The sequence below is a fragment of the Coenobita brevimanus genome, chromosome 84 (assembly GCF_032717465.1).
Source record: "Coenobita brevimanus isolate Jiangsu-jjx chromosome 84, ASM3271746v2, whole genome shotgun sequence".
NCBI classification, from domain to species: Eukaryota; Metazoa; Arthropoda; class Malacostraca; order Decapoda; family Coenobitidae; genus Coenobita; species Coenobita brevimanus.
Window position 1 is genome coordinate 45,875,774 of NC_137037.1, and position 20,274 is coordinate 45,896,047.

General features: G+C 42.6%; 2 protein-coding genes across 2 annotated transcripts; both read right to left on the reverse strand.

Moving 5' to 3' along the window:
• Nucleotides 1-1,150: 1,150 nt before the first annotated feature.
• Mst87F (Male-specific RNA 87F) lies at nucleotides 1,151-4,073 on the reverse strand. The gene is made up of 4 exons (XM_080280354.1): nucleotides 3,909-4,073; nucleotides 2,582-2,764; nucleotides 1,558-1,667; nucleotides 1,151-1,325 (listed from the first exon to the last, which is right to left on the reverse strand). Exons 1-4 carry the CDS (start codon nucleotides 4,071-4,073, stop codon nucleotides 1,151-1,153), a joined length of 633 nt encoding a protein of 210 aa, XP_080136480.1.
• A 7,143-nt stretch (nucleotides 4,074-11,216) lies between these two features.
• On the reverse strand, nucleotides 11,217-14,706 carry LOC145410158 (uncharacterized). Its single transcript, XM_080280356.1, has 4 exons — nucleotides 14,584-14,706; nucleotides 13,355-13,543; nucleotides 12,580-12,689; nucleotides 11,217-11,400 (listed from the first exon to the last, which is right to left on the reverse strand). Exons 1-4 carry the CDS (start codon nucleotides 14,704-14,706, stop codon nucleotides 11,217-11,219), a joined length of 606 nt encoding a protein of 201 aa, XP_080136482.1.
• Between the last annotated feature and the right edge of the window lie 5,568 nt (nucleotides 14,707-20,274).

The following is a 20,274-nucleotide window of genomic DNA, read 5'->3' on the forward strand; positions in this document are numbered from 1 at the left end:
TCAGCCCCTCCTATCCCATCGGTGTTCAGAAAGTTTATTATTATTATTATTATTATTATTGTTATTATTATTATTATTATTATTGCTGCTGTCGTAAGGTAAATTACATCCATCACAACATCTTAGATATTCCACAGTCTTACACCTGTATTTTTAACGTAAAGAATCAGAAGGTTAGACTGTACCTCGATGCACCAGTATCCGTGAAAAACATGTATAAGTCTTTACAGACATTTTGGTAAGGAAACTGGAAACATAATTGCATATATTTATTGATGACCTGATAACTTGGCGATTAGAGAATGGAGAGAAAGGTTTGACAGGGGCATTTTGACATCATGGAATATCATAGTTAATATAGCAGATAGTAGCATATATGATAGTTTTGAAGGATGCTTTGTTTTTCATTACAGTAAAACACCTGGTAGTGTCAAATAAGTAAAGTTTTCGTTGTTTTTGGCACAGAAGTGTTCCTCATTGCATACTATTTTCAGTTTAATTTTGTTATGTTGGGCAATAGTAAATATTAATTTGTACGAAAGTAAGCTGAAAAAGGTATGTCTTTATAATTAGCAGTGATGAACCAGATAGTTAGATACCTCAGTCTTTCTATCAGCCAGTGGTATTCGGTAATGTGAAGCCACCAAAATGAGGAAAAAAAATATGATGAGGACCTTTCTTCCTGTATTGATTGTTTTTGCACAAGTGTGATATTGGTGAAGTTGGGAGAATCAGTAATTCTCTCTTCACTTGTCAGAAAATGTCGAGTTCGTCATAAAGGCTAGAAGGAATAATTGAAGAGGGTTCAGGTCGGGTCGAAACTGTTATGTCTTCTCAGTAATCACCCTTTTTTTCCAACACTATTTCTGTCTTTAAAAGTCGTTGACGCAGTAAAGAATAATATTTTCTTTTTACAGTGGTTGTGTGATTTCCGCTTTAAAGTCAAAATTAGAAAGGGAAGTTTTTTTTTTTTTTTTTTTCACATTTTGTGTTTTGCGTTTTCGTCTCAGTCGGCACATTCATGCAAGAGTGTGTTGTTCTGGTAAGTCTGCCATGATGACGTGTTCAAGGTCTGGGCAGGGTGAGGACAAATTATAGCTTGAGTGTGAATCTTATTATTTTTTAGCTTTTTGTGTTTTCCGTTCTTTCCTCAGGTGGTCCATTCTTGCAGCAGTGTGTCGTTGTGGAAAGCATCTGCTATGATGACTTGTGCAGGGTATGGGCAGAGGGAGAAAATTTTGTGACAGGGGTTGCCTTTCTGACCGTGCCACACTGCCTTGTCGTACTGACCGTAGTAACTTCCCTCGTTACTCTCGTCTCGGCCTCTGAGGAAAGAGATGACGAAGGAACTTAATTAAATAAGGTAAGGTATAAATCCTCCAGTCTAATGACGTACTTTTAACCTTATTATTACTGTGCTTTTATCATTTATTATTGTCGTTTCTAGACTCCATCGCTTTGAAAGAGACGTCCTTTAGTGAATGAGTTAGTGGAGGTATATACAGTTCTTTTTCTGAAGTTTCTGCAAAACTGAATGTAATAATGGGGGTTTCTCACCTGTAGGGCAGCAATAGGAGTGTTTCGTGGGCAGTAAGGTGGTTGGGGTCCTTCTGAGCCAGTTCACACACCAGACGCTTTCCACACTCGTCCTCGTCCTCGTCAGCGACCTAGTGGAAGGAGAGACTGGGGTGAGTCGTGAGGGGGATTGAGAGTTTGTGAGTGGAGTGAGGGGAATTGGAATGAGTGGGAGAATGAGAGTGAGTGTTAGTAGGTTATGAGTCAGGGAGTTAGAAGGAGTGGGAGAGTGAGAGTAAGAATTAGTAGGTGAAGTAAAGGAGGGGAGTTAGAATGAGTAGGGGAGTGGAAGTGAGCTAGTGGGTATTGATGAGTAAACGTGGAATGGGAATGGATATAGAGGAAGGAGTGGATGTGATGAGGATTGGGGATGGGTGGGAAAGGGGAAATGAGAAGTGGAAGTGAGAGGGAGTGAGTCGGGGTCATAAGAGTGGAACAAAGGGAGAGGAGTAGAAGTGAATGACAAAAAAAGAAAAGTTTCCCTGTGATTTGTGTATTATATTGTCGTGCAGAATGACAGATGGTTTTGAAAAGCAAATTTAACTAAGCAGGGTGCTGAGAGAGAAGAATGACGCTGCGGCCGAACCATGACCTTGACTCTTCATCAGTCTGCACTAAAATTGAGTTTCTTCTTCGTAACCGCACACTCAATTTACAGGCAGATTTTTATACAACTCAGACCAGACATTCATGAGGTAACACCCACTCTGATCCCACAGTTTGACCCGTGACCATGGACACTAACCTTCGGTCGATCTGAATTAAAAGCCGAATAACTTTTCATCACATCCACTTACAATGTGTATACTGTACCAGTTTTACTATAAATTCTAACTAGCGTTCAATATTTTTTTCATGAATGCATACATGTTTAGAAAGGTATTCGCTTACGATACCAGCGCCTTCAGCGTCGCTAATAATTTGCTAGTGATATAATTTAGATCTATTCTGTGTTTGTGTAATACTTTGTACTGTATGTATGAATTTTGCTTTACAGAAGCTTCACCTTTCTGTAAAACTCCTCCAGGTGCTCGACGTCCATCACCTCATCGATACTCCTCCTTTTCCTACCATAGTAGCCTCCGCCGCACCAGCCACAGCCGCCGCCGCCGTAGCAGCCACCACAGCCGCCATAACAGCCGCCACAGCCGCCACGGCGCCAGCCGACATGACGACCCACCAGGTAACCCTTGAAGCACAGGTGTGATTCACTTTACTGATCTTTGCTTATTATCTGTTCTGTTGTTTTATCTTACATTTTCCCCTTAGGAGCTAAGGGTCTTTGGGCCTGACTACTCACTCCAGACATTTAGGGCGGAAGTGACCTGTTATTAAACCATGAGTGGCATTACGTAAGTAGTACACCCCAGCCACTACAAGGATTTTATTATGTACTGTTGGTTGCTTTGTCATTTAATGTTACTGTGATTTATATTGTTTTACTCATATCAGGATCCCTTTTATTAACTGGTATTTATTTCTAGGGCTGTTGTTTTATTTACGGTTTTTATTTTTTGTGCTGTTTCAGGTTTTTTGTTTTGTGTTCAGTGTATATGTTTCATTTTGTGCATAGTTTATTTAATGATTTTGTAATTGATTTCACGTGCTTTTTTTTTTTTTAATTAATTTCGAGTCGTGATTTTACTTGTTTTCTGACTTAAACGAGTTTATTTTCTTACCGATTTTGTGTTTGTGTGTTGTATGTCTTGTGGTTTAAGCAAGGCTAGTATTCTATTCCAGCTAACTCTATACGATTTGTTATCTATGGGTGAGTAATAGGAACCTAAGAGTTAACGTTGTATTATTAGTGATCTTTTTTTTTTTTTTTCGAATAGATAGTGTTCTCTGTGTTTTCGTTGATCGAGTTTTTATTTATAATTCATGTTTTTAGCATGTTTTGTATGTTTTAAGTTGATCGTGTGCTTCTTTGATTTATGTACGTTGTAATGGTTTAATCGATATTGTATTACGGTGTATTAATTAATTTTATATTCGTGTTTTAATTGATTTAGTGTTTCAGAATTTTAAAATGTTTTGTGTTTGGCTGTTTAAAGTGGCTTCGTAGTTCATTGTATTTCATTCAGGCTTCAGTGTATAAATTGATATGATGCTTGTGTTGTATTCTGTGCCGCAGTGTATAAATAGATTTCGTGTTTCAGTTAATTGAAGTGTTTCAGTGTTCTGTTTTGATTTATAATTTCTAAACTGAGTTTGGTTCGGATAGGAAGAGTTACATAACGTTAATTAGGATACTGTTGGGTAGATTAGAGTAGGTTAGGTTAAGTAAGCTAAAAACGCAAAATGATTATAAAACATTACAAATAATAACTCACGCCCGCAAATCCAAGGGCCCCCGCAATGAACCGCCCACCACGCCTGAAGTGCGGTGCGGGGACGGCCTCTGTGGGCGTGGGCGGCAGTAGGAGCACCAAGAGGAGGGACGACACCACCACAACGCCCGCATTCCACGCCCACACACCCCCACGCATGCCCATCATCTTTCTATCAGGTATTGGGGTTTGATTTGCCTGTGGAGAGTTGAATTTGGCCAGTGGTAAGGTGAGATTGGGGAGAATTAAGGAAAGGGGAGATTAGGAGTGTGTGTGTGTGTGTGTGTGTGTGTGTGTGTGTGTGTGTGTGTGTGTGTGTGTGTGTGTGTGTGTGTGTGTGTGTGCGTGCAAATTTTGTAACACCTCTTCCTTATCAGTTTATCCCGCACATTACACCTTAATATCCTCCCCTTTTTATTGATGCAAACTATTTAGATATTAAAACTATATAAATAGCATACACGAACATGTTAAGGTGCAATAAGAAAAATGAATCTCAAAGGAATATATGTTAACGGAGCCTCCAGTGTCACAGTACGAGCCTTACTTGCGAGAAAGCCTACGAGTCTGATCCTGGGCCTGTATTTACACACACACACACACACACACACACACACACACACACACACACACACACACACACACACACACACACACACACTAATAATAATAATAGTAATAATAATAATGATAATAATAATAATAATAATAATACACGATCACTTCCACGTCATTGCTAAAACTCACTTCCATATAAAATAAATCCCTCTCCATTAGTTTTTACACTTTCAAATAATAATAATTCTATTCCTTATTTTCCATATATGTAAAAAATCTTAATTAAGCAAAAGAAACACGATCACTTCCACAACTTTACATGAAATAAATCCCTTTCCATTAGTTTTTATTCTCTCACATTAAAATAATTCTGTTCCTTTTCGTAAATGTAAGGATATAAATCAAACGTTTCCTTACCTAATGTGGCGTTGTTAATGGATGGATACGTGGTATAGTGATGGATGGTGTGTGGTATGGCAATGGATGGTGTGTGGTATGGCGATGGGTGGTGTGTGGTGTTGGAGGTACTGGGAGGGATGTGATGGGGTGGCAAGGGTATATATAGGCTGTGCCCGGGCTCAAGGTGAGGTAGGACTTACCCCCAGGGCACTCATAATGTCCTGTACGCTTACGTAGGACAGGCGTGGGAGGAGGAGGAGGAGGCGGAGGCGGAGGGAAGAAGAGGAGGAGTGGATAGACGTATAAGAGATTAATTGATGGGTTGGTGACGGATCCATAATGACACATGGATGTACTCGTATAGGCATGGGAGAGAAGAAAGAGGGAAGCTTAAATTCTTATTTCTCAGTCTTATTTGACTGCCTAAGTCCATTTTCTGTGATTGTTCAAAATGAAAAGAACAGACATGTATACAACTAGTAGGTAGATAGATGGATGGATGGATGGATGAATAGGTAGATAGACAGATGGATGAATGGACAAAATGGATGGATAGATAGATAAATAGATAGATAAATGGATAGATGGATGTATGGATAGGTAGATGTAGAAAAACAAATAGGTGTATAGTTGGACAGAGTAGACATGGATTTATTGACACAGTAGGTTGAAGGACTTAGAGGCTCTTATTTGCTATTCTTAGCAAAATACAGTGTAGATGACGAAGATGCCAAAGAAATATAAAGTCAGTGATTCAGAAATAAAAAAAAAAGAAAAAAAAAAAGGAGGCAAATTATCTCATATATAGGGAAGTGTGAGGGATAGAGAGAGGCCATACGCAAATACGCAAAACCAAATAAAGACAATCGTTCGCCGTTTGTAGTGTTAGAACAAGGGTGCGTAAAGGATGAGGTGGTTCTTGAAGAGGATGTTGTAGCAGCCGTGACCTTCAGATCGGCTAGTCATTGCCCTGGGAAGTGTTTGTGAGTCTGGATGATTAGAGGTGTTAATGGAGGTAGAGCATGTTTTGTCTGTGTAAGATGTGAAGGAAGGTTTATTAAGTTTTTGAGACTTGAAATTAGATGGATAGAAAAACAGATGGGTATATGTATTTTTGGATGGATGGATGGATGGACAAATAGATAAATAAATAGACGGACATGTAGATAAAAGACTATTATAGTAGACGCAACCTACCATATGCCGTTTTTTCTATCACTTATAAAAAGAACGACTCAATTTTACAGCCTGAAAGACATATCTCTACCCTTCCACTCGCCATATCTTCCACACGACTGTCTTTCTGCCTTCACCAACACAAAACTGAATCCGACATCTTAGTTGATTTTCGTGGTGTCCCTTTTTCTCGTAATCTATCCTGTTAAATCACATTGTACAGTACTTCCATTGATAACCCAGTCTCTCAGAGGTTTATTGTGCTTACTTTTTCAACCCATCACAGGTGTTGATTCTCTACGATGGCCTTATTCTCTGTGTGGAGTATAACTTTCTTGTGTGTGTGTGGAGGGGGGATGTCTGACTACACACATTTCTTCCAAGAGAGTGAAGTTAAGGAGTTTTCTTATAAACTGCTTTTTTTTCTTACCATCTTCGATTAGTCTCACATGTTACGTCGCTCTGTCTTTACTGTCACTGCTTTCTCGTTTCAGGCGGGCAATTTCTGTACATAGCACTCTCACTCCCTTTTCTATCCAGTTCACTAAGGCAAGTGTTAATCAGTATTGTCTTTCAGCTGCACAGTTAATTGGTTTTGAAACAGTCTTCCTCAGTACGTCTTTATCCCTGCATATGACTTCCAGTTATTCAACTCGGTTATGTCCAGGCATTCCGAATCCAGCTAGTTTTGACTTTAGCTCTTTTGTTATGCAGAAAAAACACGGAGACACACAGACGAACAGACATATACAAAGAGAGAGAGAGAGAGAGAGAGAGAGAGAGCAATGTTGACACAGAGACCACCAGAGGCAATGGAAATTCTGGCCCCAAATATATGCTGATTAAGGCCCGTCCAGCCCCTCCACCCACGCAGACACACAACGCACGTAGCTTAGGGTAGGCGGGAAGTCAGGAAGGAAGTAATGAAGGAAGCAGGGAGAAAGATAGTCAGGAAGGTAAGCGGGAAGACAGGAGGGTAGGTAGGCAAGTAAGTAGGAAGCTAGGTAAGGAGGCAGGAAGAAGGTTAAGCAAGCAGGAAAGGAGGTAGGAGAAGGGTAGGTAAGCAAACAGGACGGCAGGGTAGGGCAGGCAGGAAGGCAGGTAAGAAGAGTTAGGATACAGGCAGAAGGGTAGGCAGAGAGATTTGCAGAAAGGTAGGTAAAGAGGGAGGCGAAGCGTGGGTAGGAGACAGGCAGAAGGGTACGTAGGGAGAGAAGCAGATGGCTAGGTAGGGAGGGAGGCAAAAGGGTAGGTAAGAAGGGAGGTAGAAGAGTGCGTAGGGAGGAAAGCAGAGAGGTAGGTAGGGAGAGAGGCAGAAGAGTAAGTTGTGAGGGAGGCAGATGGGTAGGTAATGAGCCAGGCAGGATATGTGGGGGATTGGAAGGAAAGAACGCTGCGTGGTAGGTATCGAGATGGATAAGAAGGCAGGATGGTTGGAAGAAAGAAATAAAGACAGACGGATAGATCAAGGTATTAGCAGCAAGAAGAAGGAAAGCAGGAGGATCGACAGGCAGGTAGGCAGGAAAGCAGGCTGGTTAGCTGAGAGACAAGGCAGGGAGGCAGGTAGGAACATTACCTGAAGAACAAGCAAGGATATAAGTAGGTAGGAAGAAAAGTAGTTGGCAGAAAGATAAGTAGGGAGGTAGGCAAGCAGCCAGGCAAGCAGAGATACAGAAAGGTTAATAGGAAGACAGAAAGACAATCAAGCAGACAATCATGCAGACAGCCAAGCAGGCAGGAAGACAAGCAGACAGATAGGCAGGCAGGCAGGGATACTGAAAGGTTGATAGGAAGACAGGCAGAATGATGGGCAGGCAGTCAAGCATGTAGGTAGGCAAGCAAGCAGACAAACATGCACTGAGAGAAACAGGCAGGCAGACTGACATGTCCATATTGAACCATATCAGCTTCAAGCAATATATATTTTTAACTTCTGTTGATACAGATCGTCTTTTGCGTCTTATATTTGCTTTACAATTTTTCATTTGCCATTCAAGTTACTGAAAGCCTTTATTTTTTTTTTTCCTCGGACATATTTGGTTTAGATCTGCTGAGTAATGGATTTTATATTTTTTTTCTTTCGGTGGGGGTGTGGGTGGATGGGTTGTCCGGTGTTTTCTGCGTCGATATGGGATGTGGTGTCTGCCTGTCTGCGTGTATCTGTGTTTCTGTCTGTCTGTGCACATCATTGTCTCGCTCGGTCTGTCTGTACACATCTGTCTGGTTCAGTCTGTATAACATTACTGGTGGTATAATTTATCAGTGTATGTCTGTCTGTCTCTGTCAGTTTATTTCAGTGTACAGTATCTGTCTTTACTCATTGATTTATCTGTTAATTTCTGTATAATACTCCCATTCACCCTTTAATTCACCCTCACCTACACACTCCCCCACACACTTCCATTCACCCACTCTCCTCCACTCTCACACACTCACCCACTCTCCTCCACTCTCACACACACACTCACTCTCCCCCACATTTACACACCCACTCACTCGTACTCACCTGCATACTCACCCTCCCCGTCCCAATTCCCACCCTCGCCCACCAAAACTCACTACCTGTCACACCCCCTTTCTTTTCCCACTCACTGTTACTCCCTGATCACCTCCACTCACCAAACCTTCTCACAGCCGCTCCACTCCTCCAGAAGTCACCCAAATCTCCTCTCACCAATATCCAACCCCACTCACCCATTTCACATTTCCTCACTCTTCTCCACCGCACTCCTCCCACTCCACCCCACTCCCCCATTCCGTTCCACCCTATTCTCCCACTCCGATCCCACTCAACTCTGCTCCACTCCAACCCAGGCTTCCCAAATCCCCTTCCACCAGCACTTTCCAACCCAATTCATCCACTCAAGCCCCTCCACACCCACCCCTACATCACTTTTCCTCACTCTTCCCACTTCATTCCTCCCCGCCCTCCCCACTTCACTCCCCGCCCTCCCCACTTCCTCACTTAATTCCTCCTCATACCCCCATTACTCCTCCCCACTGTCCCCACGGCACTTCTCCCCACTCCTCACCAACCAAATTCCCCCGGTGCCTCCTCGTCCCCCCATGCCGTAATTTATCAAGCCGTCAGCTGTGTTGGCTTTCCCTGCGCCAGTCATCCCCACCCACACCTAAGAAATGAAGTCGGAGGCCCAGATTTAAGGCTTCTTAACGCTTTTCTCATAGCGATTTATTATGTCTGTTACACCTTGATATTCTCTCTCTCTCTCTCTGCTGTAGTTTGCCTCGGTACCGTTCAAGTGGATGCTGGGGTGTAAGATGCAGAATTAATCGCTGAGGAGAAGTTGCTACGAAGTCTCCCTTGCCATTTTTTTTTTTTTTTTTTTTTTTTACTGTGACGGGATTTATATGAGCATTTTGACAGTAGATAGTTTACGCTTTTAATATAATATAGCAATACGTTTTTATTGTGAATTCCCAGTGTTTCCTGTTGTTATTTTAGAGTTTCATACGTGCCTGATACATCTTAAATTCAATATAATAAAGTGGTGTAGGATGTGAATATAGCTGCTGCTCTTTGGAACTCACCTTCCCAAATTAGTTTTCCCTCGCGACATCAGCCTACGCAGTTGAAGTCCAACTGTTACAGATTTTTTTTTTATGAATGGAGAACACCTGTAATCTGGTGTGTTGATTTTTTAAAAATTGTTTTTCCTTCCTCTTTTCACCCTCTAAAAAAAAAAAAAAAATCACACCATGGCAATCGCCCCTGACCACCAATCACAGTGGGTGTTTTATACCCATTCAGGGATTTGCAGCGTAAGAAACACGTATCTATCATATCCACTCGATCTTGTTACCATAGCTTCTTTACTCACGGAAGTGTCCTCGAGTGTACAGTCAACAAAAAAAGTATCGCACACCTAGGATACGATGGATGTGAAAATAAGCGAATTTAGTAGGACACACGTGAATCTATTAACCTAGTGCCTTAAAAAACGCAGCTCCCTGAAGGTGAACTTTGGTGCGATTTCGTGTCCTAATAATTACCAAGGATAATATTTGCACTTTAAATCACAAGGTGCTCTGTATATCACAGTGCTTCGTCCTTGTGTCAGAATGGTACGTGCGGTAAGGTGTGCGATGCTTTTTTGTTGAGTGTACGTGGGAGAGTAAGAGTCATATTCTAGGTGGCTTCAGAACCTCTCGTAACACCTCTTCTTCACCAATTTATTCTGCACATAGCACCTGAAAATCCCTTTGTATGTCATGGAGGCAACCTGTGTGGATATTAAAACCTTATTAAGAGCATATACTTGAATGCTGGAGTGTAATATGCGAAATAAACCTCTGAGAAATAGGAACTACGAAGCCTGACATGCCACCGAGAATGCGGATATGAGTGTGAAGTTGATTTTGAATGAAATTTTGCTACTGGTATATAAACAGATACATTCCTCGTTACGTTTTATTGCACTACATGTCTTTTCACTTTCATACTTAGTTAAAAATAAATACTAAGAAAGCTAAAATATAAATGTAAGACTTGGCTTATTGTAAAAAGAAGAAAAATCCGATTATACTATTTGAAGATATTTTAAAAGTATGTTTACTAGTTTGTTCATGGTATAATTGAGTTAAGGTGAACTGTTAACCCCTTCATTTCGAAGACGTGTTTAACATTTCAATCTTGCTATCTCCAGACGATTTTATTCAACTTCGAAAGGGTCTTGTAGTAGTGAAGGGTAAATTAAGGCTGTAGGTAAATCCCTCTAGTTTGAAAGGTCTCCCCCAAGCTGAGTAAAATCGTCTGGAGGTGACAAAAATAGACAATAATGTCTGTGTCTTTTCACCCACAAGAGAGTGTATTGTAAGAGTTGTCTCTCCACCATCAGGAAGGAGATGTAAGAATTAAATATCTCTTATAAGGAGGTGCATAAGGAGGTGTATTGTTAGGCTGATTTATCTCTCTGCCAACAGGAAGTAGGTGTATTGTAAGGGTTAGTTATCTCTTATAAGGTGTATAGTAAGTGTTAATTATCTCGAAGGAGGTGTATTGTAAGGGTTAATTATCTGTTATAAGGTGTATAGTAAGTGTTCATTATCTCTTCATCAATAGGAAGGAGGTGTATAGGAAGTGTTAATTATCTCTTCATCAATAGGAAGGAGGTGTATAGGAAGTGTTAATTATGTCTTCACCAGCAGGAAGGAGGTGAATTATGCTGCCTGGTCCAACGTGAAGGTCTCGTTGTTGGCGACGTACTTGCGGAACTCGCCCATGATCTGATTGGCGGAGAAGGCGCACTTAGGGTAGTGTGTGGGGCAGGCGTGGCCCTCTTGACCGTGCCACGCCGCCTCGTCGTAGTTGCCGTACACGCTGCCGTCACTCTCACCCAGGCCCCTGCAGACACGAGAAGTTGGTGAATCGTAAGTAGAGATCTCGTGACACCTCTTCCTTATTGATTAATTCTGTACATTAGACTCTGATATGGTGCTGGAGAGGGACGCCTTCATGTGGTGGCATTGATATAACGACCGCTCACCTGACTGGTTATACAAGCGTTCCTCGTGTACTTAATTATCCCCCAAAAGGAGGATGGTGAACTGCTGATGAAAGGCAACTTAAGCCTGCAGTATACCAGGTTCACGTATCAGACATTACTACTACTACTACTGCTGCTGCTGCTGCTACTACCGCTGCCGCCGCCGCCGCTACACATTAGTATCATCTTTTTATGTTACTGATGCCTCCTGAATCCTTATGCCCTTTGAAGTTCATTCTTGTTGGTGCAAGACGATTTCATTCAAGTTAGAAAAAACGTCTTTTATTGAAGGGATTGACTAACACTATATGTAACCCCTCCATTTCTAACAGTCCCTCTAACACTCAACAGAATCGTCATCTAGATGGCAACAATAAAAACTGAAAAGAAATAAAAAGTCCCCGAGATGAAGAGATAAATCAGGAATATTTTCACAACTAGCATTTTCTGCTAAGCAACATCCAAAATTACAGGAATATATTCTCACAGCTGGCAATGTCCTTAATACAGGGTTCATATTTATAAAGGATCCTAACCTGTTTACGGGATTAACATGTCTCCGTACCAGCTATAATAATCACAGATCGTTTTATGTATTTTTTTTATTTTCTTTTCCTTTAACCCCTTCAGTTCGATTACTTATTTCATATAATATACTTGTAACCTTCATTTTTTTATAAACCGAGCTTTCGACCTACGTTTCTGATTGGGGGTGTTAGGTATACCAATCAGTAACCCTTTCACGTCGAGAGGTCTGTCCTGAGTTAATTAAAATCGTCTGAAGGTGGCATGAATTAAACAACGTCATCGGAGTGAGGTGGTTCATGGTTACTTGATTTGATTATGAAGTGTTTTGTAGCTGTAAGAATGAAGACAAACGTACATACAAGCAGTCTTACAAACAAGCTTAGGGGGGAGTGCAAATCAGACCCCAGGTTTTACTGTGTTAAGAGTGTGTGTAAATAAGACCTTAGACCCCAGGTTATATTGTGTTGGAAGAGGGTGTAAATAATATCGCAGGTTATAGTGTGGCTCACCTATAAGGCAGGAGAATCTGTATCTCGTCCTGAGCCAGTTCCCTCGGGTCCTTCTGCGCCAACTCACACACCAGGCGCAGACCACACTCGTCCTTGTCCTCGGCGGCGATCTGCATTTAACACCAATTATTGTAGTTCTTTCACCCTAAATTGGCCTAATGTTCGTCCATTTGCTATTTTTTTTTTAATCCCAAGTGGCTCAGAGGCAAGAAAATAGACAAAGTTGCGGCTATACATCCTTCTTTGTGACTAGCGTTATTGACTAGTACCTTTGTTGCAACTCAGCATTCAAGATGGAGTTGTCAGTTTTAGGCCAAGTTAAAGTGAAAGCAGCATAGAATTAGCCACTAAGATATTGTGCAGTCAAGCAGTATCTGAATATTGGTAGAGAGTAGGCTGTTAACGTTTCATTTTTCTGTAGTGTACAAACCGATATATTTACCTAACCTTAACAGAACCCAGAAACCCATGACACCTGACCTAACTCCAGTAATGTAACCTACCCTAATCTAACCTAGACTAAGCCAACCCAACCCCGAACTTTTGACCTCTGCCAACCAAATCAAATATAACTCAGGTCACTCTAAGTCATCCTGCCCTAACCCAGCCTAACCTACTCCATCCTAGAGGTTTACCTAGCGTAAAAGGTTGTCCCTCCTACTTTTGCCAACCTAATCTAATCATACCCGAAGAAAACACAACTCGTCCAACTCTAATGTAATCCCATGTAACCCAGCCTAGAAACTAACTTTACCTTTTGTGGTGTCCCTCCTACCTTGCTGTATGCCTGTTGGACCTCGGCTGTCTCTAGGAAGGTCAAGAAATCAGTATCCCTGCGTCTCCTCTTTCCGTAATGACCTCCGCACCAGCCGCAGGACCCACCGCACCCGCCGCAGCCGCAGCTATGGCAGCCACCCCCGTGATGGTGATGGTGGCGGTGGTGGTGCTTGGCTGCAACGGCACCCTGGGAGAGGAGCACGGGACGTATTGCTTATGTTCCTTGAGATAAAGTTGTGTATGACATTGATTGTTTTTACCTTGACACATACAACTGCCAGACACCTCACAACCAAACCAGAATGCATGTGTAGTTTATGAAAAGGAGTGATTATGATTAAATTTTGCTACGTTATATTATTGTACGAAAAAGAATTGTCATGGCTGTAACACGTAAGGATATCTATGGTGGTATAAAGCATGTATGTCAGTCTTTACTTATATAATCGATATTTCTTTTGCTGCATGTCGTCATACTGTTATTTTACTTGGGATTACCACTGCATAAAGTATACGTAAGTCCTTGACAAAGCAGTACTTCATTATTTCCCATCACCCTGCCCTCCTATATATACTGTACAGTATATCCTTGTCTCAATCATGACTCTCACTGCAATTCTTTAATCCATCCCTTACCATCACTTTGCATATTGCCCAGCCTTATTCTGAATCAACAGCACCCTATTTCACTCGTTCCTAATTATCCCTAGTTATACCGCAGCAAGTAAGATCCTTCATTGTAACCCACACCACCGCCTTGACTATACACCCCCGTCCTTTTTCATAAAACTGTAGTGTTTCATTCTGACCACATCATCCATTTGCACAGACACCACAAACCGTAACACAACAGTTCCAGCCCTTCATTCCACTCCCAATCATCGCTTTACCGAACAGCTGTAGTCTTTCATTCCACCCCACGCCATCCCCTAGAATATACAACCCCAGCCTTAGCCCAACCACTATAGTCCTTCATTCTATCCTACACCATCCTCCTACGCCAACATTGACAGTCCTTCATTCCAACACACACCATTCCCACCATTCCCTTGTACATACGCACTAACAGTATTCCAACAGTCTCCATTTAGTCGTCCATTTCACCAAACACTTGAGCGAACCACAGCTAACGTCGTTCAATCTAACCTAACCACTCTCTGCATATTCCCAAACTTATTCATACAATCCTTCATTCTGTCCTTGTTTCCATACACCTCAGGAACGTACCCCAGCAAAAGCGAGCCCGCCCACCACAGCCACACCCACACCACAGCATGGCGACGCCTCCACGCCCGCCCACAGCACCGCCACACACGCCCACACGCCCGCCACCACTACCGACAGCTTCATCACGACGCCTGTGAAATAAGGACAAGGTTAGGGGTCATGGCCTATTTACAAGATTACCTAGAACAACACCTCTTTCTTGTGTATTGCATATTACATCCCATTATTCTTGAGTATATTGTGTGTATCTTTTATTTTATATGGACATAGATTTGTTAGATAAGACAAGAGAGATAACGTGAAGAGATATATGAGAGAGGGGGATGTTAGTTGAAGGAGTGGCAGTAGAAAGGCAGAGGACAAGACGACGTGGAGGCTGTTTGATTGTGACCGCCCCTTACGGGATTTAGGCGTCTGACAGTAGATAGATATAAAAGTAGATAGAATTTTAATGCATCAAACGAATGAGCTCCTAGCACTTTATCTTTGGTGAATTATTTTTCGTGTCACATTTTGCTATTCTCTCATCCGTTCTGCCTGCTTTAGAAGACTTCCAGGCGTCTTTTCCCACGTAATTTAGTTTACATACACGATGGCACGTTAATGTTATCGTATATGTTTTTCTTTTTGAGATATCGACATAGTTCGCAATATAATTATCAGGTGCAAGAATATTTGTGTACTATATGCTCAGACCAAGATCCATATAGAACTGGCTGAGACCAACTGTTTGGGAAGAGGTGGTATGGAGCCTCCTAGAGTCACGAGAATATTATCCTAAGGAAATGTGGTGCATGTAATGTGATAATGAAATGGTGAATGTTATTTTATAATTATGATACATATATTGTATTCAGTACTGTTAGTAGCTGAAGTAGCAGTTATAACATTTTTCTGTAATTATGAAAAACTTATTATCCAAAATGAACACTGAATTAGTTTTCATTGATAAATAAGACAAATATAATTTCTCAGTGTCCCACTCCAAACATATACATGATGAATCCGTTCCCGGAGGCCCATCGTCCACATTAAATACATGCTTATCGGATTTTTTTTTTTTTTTTTTAATGTCAGTGGATCTTGTGGAACATCATTAAAATCTGAATCGACAAAATTTCAAATAATCAGACTGTTCCTTGTCCGAGTCTGGGATCGCAGTCGTGTTGTTTCAGTCAGCATCTGTAAGCACTTAACCCCCCACCTTGCCCAAATGCTGCTCCAGTAATTATTTTAAAAGATTCATTATAATGCGTTCATTTTCGAAGTTTAATTGCACATGAATAAATAGTAATGTTCACTACCTTAAGCAGAGTAAAATGAGAAGTAGAGGAGGTGAAATATTAGATGAACTCTTGTCCCTGTTTGTACGTAATTTCGCCTGCGGGCTCATAATCGCGAAACTCGTATTGCCAAACTTCTCGGGTTCCCTTCGTAATTAATTATCGATAATGGCCAGCTATAACACTTGGACTAAAAACGACCCTATTCACCTGATCCAAAGTCCTCAACAGCCACGAAAGAGAGAACAGAAGGGGATGATAAGTCTGCCTTGTTGGAATGTCTCTCGCCTCGTCCACTTATATCAGGGTTCAAAGCGTAAATTATTATCGAAAATGTCCAGCTATAACAGACTAAAACCAAACGTCTCTATTCACCTGATCCAAAGTCCTCAACAGCCACGAAGGAGAGAGAAGAGATGGGGGTGATTCCAGTCCGCCTTGTCGATATACCTAGCGTCCCGTCCACATATATATACCCCCGACACAAGGGCAGCCATGGACCCCCTTGTTTGCTCGGAAGTGCCTGGCGTCGTCTTCCTGGGCCTGGTGACGTCACTAGAGGATTCTGGGTAATGATTTCCTCCGCCAAATATTGACTTTGTTGACCCACGCCACCCCGGGGAGGTCAGGTGGAGAAAGGTGGTGGTGAAGTTTGGGCTTGAGTGAAATTGGTGTTTCCCCTTCGTTAGGTAGAATTTCTCTCTCTCTCTCTCTCTCTCTCTCTCTCTCTCTCTCTCTCTCTCTCTCTCTCTCTCTCTCTCTCTCTCTCTCCAGTTTGAGAAGTCTCTCCTTAGCAGAATAAAATAATCTGGAGATAGCAAAAAATTAAATAGATAAATAAAGAGGACGTCACCGGACTTAAGAGGGTCAGAAAAATATATCATCTTAACCTTCACTCCTTTGAACTACTATTTTTTTTTTTTCGTTGTACCTCCAGACGATATAGCACATACAGAGAGGCTTTGAAGTGGAGGATTTAATAAACCTTAATAAACCTCTCCATTGTTAGAATTGTATATAGTTGTGGAATAATATCGTTTGTTGATTTTCTGATTAAAATGAAAAATACGTCATCAGAGCGAAGGGAGTTGAATATCTGAGGACGATTTATCTCATTTACTCAGAGGAACGTCAGATGATTTTACTTGCTATCAAGATATCTCTGTGGTCGGATTCTCGAGGCAGTTTACGATCGATTCTTTGTAGTAACCTATAATTATTATTTGCAGGAAGAACTGGAGACATGGAAAATTGGTACTCTTTTTCTTTCTTTATCCTCCAGATCGAGACAAGCAACAGCTATAACAGTTTTTCTATCTTGACCAGGAATGAAAGGCAGAGGATGATTCTACTTCTGCTTTGTTTGTCAGCCTTTTTCTGAGCTTCACCCTCTTTCTTCTTTCAAACTCCCCACTCCCATATGCAGTTCTCTGTCAGTATCTTATGAACTTTTTCTCCCTTGTTAAACTCCGTAACCCGCTGGTTCGTATGCAAACGCAATTATTGCCATATATGTCACATACACACAACGCACCATCTCTTTTACGCTCACATATACATGCTTAGTTACACACACACACACACACACACACACACACACACACACACACACACACACACACACACACACACACACACACACACACACCAAATTGTACCGTACACTCTCATCCACATCGTACACCTCCAGTCACACCACACCACACCACACCGTGAAGCACATCATACTACCCCCATTCACACCACAATCCCCAGTCGCACCACACCCCCAGCACACACCACACCACCTCCACCCACACCACAATCCCCAGTCGCACCACACCCCAAGCACACTCCTGGTACCATCATACACCACCTGCCATGAGACCCAGACCACACTTAACCCGCCCAGCTTATCTGTCCTTCGTAAACAACACACCGGGCAGATTGGTGTCAGTTTGATCACACTCACTCGTTAACATGGCCCTCACTTACCTTCCATTCCTCCTTCACCCCCATTCCCTCCCTTATCCCTCCTTCCCACCCTTTTCCCCACTCATTCACCTCCCATCCCTCACCTACGCTCCCCATCTTCGCTCACCCTCTCACCTCTTTTCCTTATCCTTTCACCCCCCTCCCTCACCCACTCACGTCCCCTCTTCCTCCACCCTCTCAACCCCTTTTCCTCCACACTGTCAGCCCCCTTTCCTCCACTCTCTCAACCCCGCCTTCTTCCACCCTCTCAACTGCCCTTCCTCCACACTCTCAACCTCTCTTCCTCCACCCTCTCAATCCCTCTTCCTCCACCCTTTCAACCCCTCTTCCTCCACCCTTTCAACCCCTCTTCCTCCACCCTTTCAACCCCTCTTCCTCCACCCTCTCAACCCTTCTTCCCCCATTTTCACTCCCCTCTTCCCTCATCCTCTCAACCCCCTCCTCCCCCATCCTTTAACCCCTCTACTTAACCCTCTCTTCCCCCACTTTCTCATCGTCTTTCCCTACTCCTCTCACCCCCCTCTCCTCCCCCACTTTCTCATCGTCTTTCCCTACTCCTCTCACCCCCCTCTCCTCCCCCACTTTCTCATCGTCTTTCCCTACTCCTCTCACCCCCCTCTCCTCCCGCACCCTCTCACCCCCTCTTCCCACACTGTCTCTCCCTCCATTTCTCCACCCTTCCTTCCCTGCTGCTCTCACCCACTTTCCCCCACCCTCACATCCTATTCCCCCACGCTCCCATCCTTTCTTCACCCCACCCTCCCACCTCCTCTTACCTCCCCTTACCCCCTTCTGTTATCCTCTCACCTCCTTTCTCCCCACCATCTCATCCCCTCTTCCCTCACCCTCCCAGCACCTCACCCCAAGCAGACCAGAATCTCCCTTCCCACCTCTCTGACACCCGACACTGCCGATGCCTATTTGCCACCCAAGCCGCACCGACAGATACAAGCACACTCTGATATATTGAAGGGGAGGCCGACGGTGCAGTGGTAACAAATCCAGCAGTGCAAATAGGAACCTAGGTATTAGTTAAGGTGTTGTCTGTGTTGTATATGAGAAGATTGTAAAGTGATTATCTGCCAAATTACCTTTGTGCAATCGATGGACCCATAAATTACCCACACAAATGGACGCCTCTCTCTCTCTCTCTCTCTCTCTCTCTCCCCACTTCATCTTCCCCACAACCCCCCTCCCTCCCTCCCTCCCCACAGCTCCTCCTCTCCTCTCCTTTTCCTCCCCATTGTCCCCTATTTCCCCATCGCTTCCACTCTCCCTACTCCCTCCCCACGGCCCCCCCCCCTTTCCACTTCAGCCGCCTCCTCCTCAGTGCAGCACGATCTTACAGACACTTACATTATTGAGCATTTCTTGTGTGTGTGTGTGTGTGTGTGTGTGTGTGTGTGTGTGTTTGTTACCTTTTTGCATCTTCATTGTCATAAATAAGATGCACTTAGGATTGTAGTCAGGTTACTGCTGGAAAAATTTATTCAGCAAAGGGAATCCTCTTGCATAAATCGGGTAAATTTTCTTTTGTTGTTAATTTATTCCATTCCACTTTGCCTCAAGATTCTTTTATTTTCATGTTTTATCATTTTTTAAATTCAGTAATTGCATTTTTGTTGTGTTATTATTACAACCAAAGGTCATCGAAAGGAATGTTAGTTTTATAAGTCGTTAAGGAATCTTGGTTTAATCTTGCTTCGCCAGTTCTTTAAATTTAAAATGTATATCAGCATTAAGTAAATCATTGCTCATGTTATTTTTATTTTCAGCCTTTCCATTTTCGTCTTTTGCACATACTCTAATGTTTTTGTGTTTTGTTGTTTGCTCTCCATACTTTTTTTCTTTGCATACTGTTTATACTTTTTATTTAATCTTTCTTCAGTGTTTCTGCTTTTTTTTTGTATGTTGCGATTTACTATTTTAGTTTTCCTACTGTTTTGTTTTCGTTTTTTTTGCTTTTTAATTTTTCACCCCTTTTTCCAGTTTCGAGACAAACCCATATCCAACCCTCGCCTCTATTGCCTCTCCTGGCAAAGCATATTTTAGCATGACTTTTCTTATCTAGCACGCAAATCATGTTACGAAGCAGTATTTTGTATTGTTTGAGGATGCAGGGGGGGAGATGGGAATAGGGTGGGGTGGGGAGATGTGTGGGTGTGGGGGTAATGTGAGGTTGTGGAAGGGAGTGGGGGAGTGGAGGATGGGAATGTGTGGGTGTGGGGGTGGTGGGGTATTTTGGGGAGAGTGGACAGAATATTTGTGGGTGTGAGAGCTGATGTGGGATGGTAGGGGAGTGAGAGAAGTGTGAGTTGGAGGTATTGAGTGTGAAGGGAGTGTGGGGACGGTAGCATGAGTAAGGGGGAGCAGAGAGGGCGTGGGGGGGTATTGTAGGGTGTGTAAATTGAATATATGAGTAGGGAGACTGTGG

Excerpts from the sequence above, each read along its gene's own strand:
- Mst87F (XM_080280354.1), bottom strand. The coding sequence starts at position 4,073 with ATGATGGGCATGCGTGGGGGTGTGTGGGCGTGGAATGCGGGCGTTGTG. Across the intron at positions 2,765-3,908 it reads GGGCCCTTGGATTTGCGGGC|GGTTACCTGGTGGGTCGTCA; the intron begins GTGAGTTATTAT and ends CTGTGCTTCAAG. Across the intron at positions 1,668-2,581 it reads TGGAGGAGTTTTACAGAAAG|GTCGCTGACGAGGACGAGGA; the intron begins GTGAAGCTTCTG and ends TCCTTCCACTAG.
- LOC145410158 (XM_080280356.1), bottom strand. The coding sequence starts at position 14,706 with ATGAAGCTGTCGGTAGTGGTGGCGGGCGTGTGGGCGTGTGTGGCGGTG. Across the intron at positions 13,544-14,583 it reads GCGGGCTCGCTTTTGCTGGG|GGTGCCGTTGCAGCCAAGCA; the intron begins GTACGTTCCTGA and ends CTCCTCTCCCAG. Across the intron at positions 11,401-12,579 it reads CAGATTCTCCTGCCTTATAG|GGGCCTGGGTGAGAGTGACG; the intron begins GTGAGCCACACT and ends TCGTGTCTGCAG.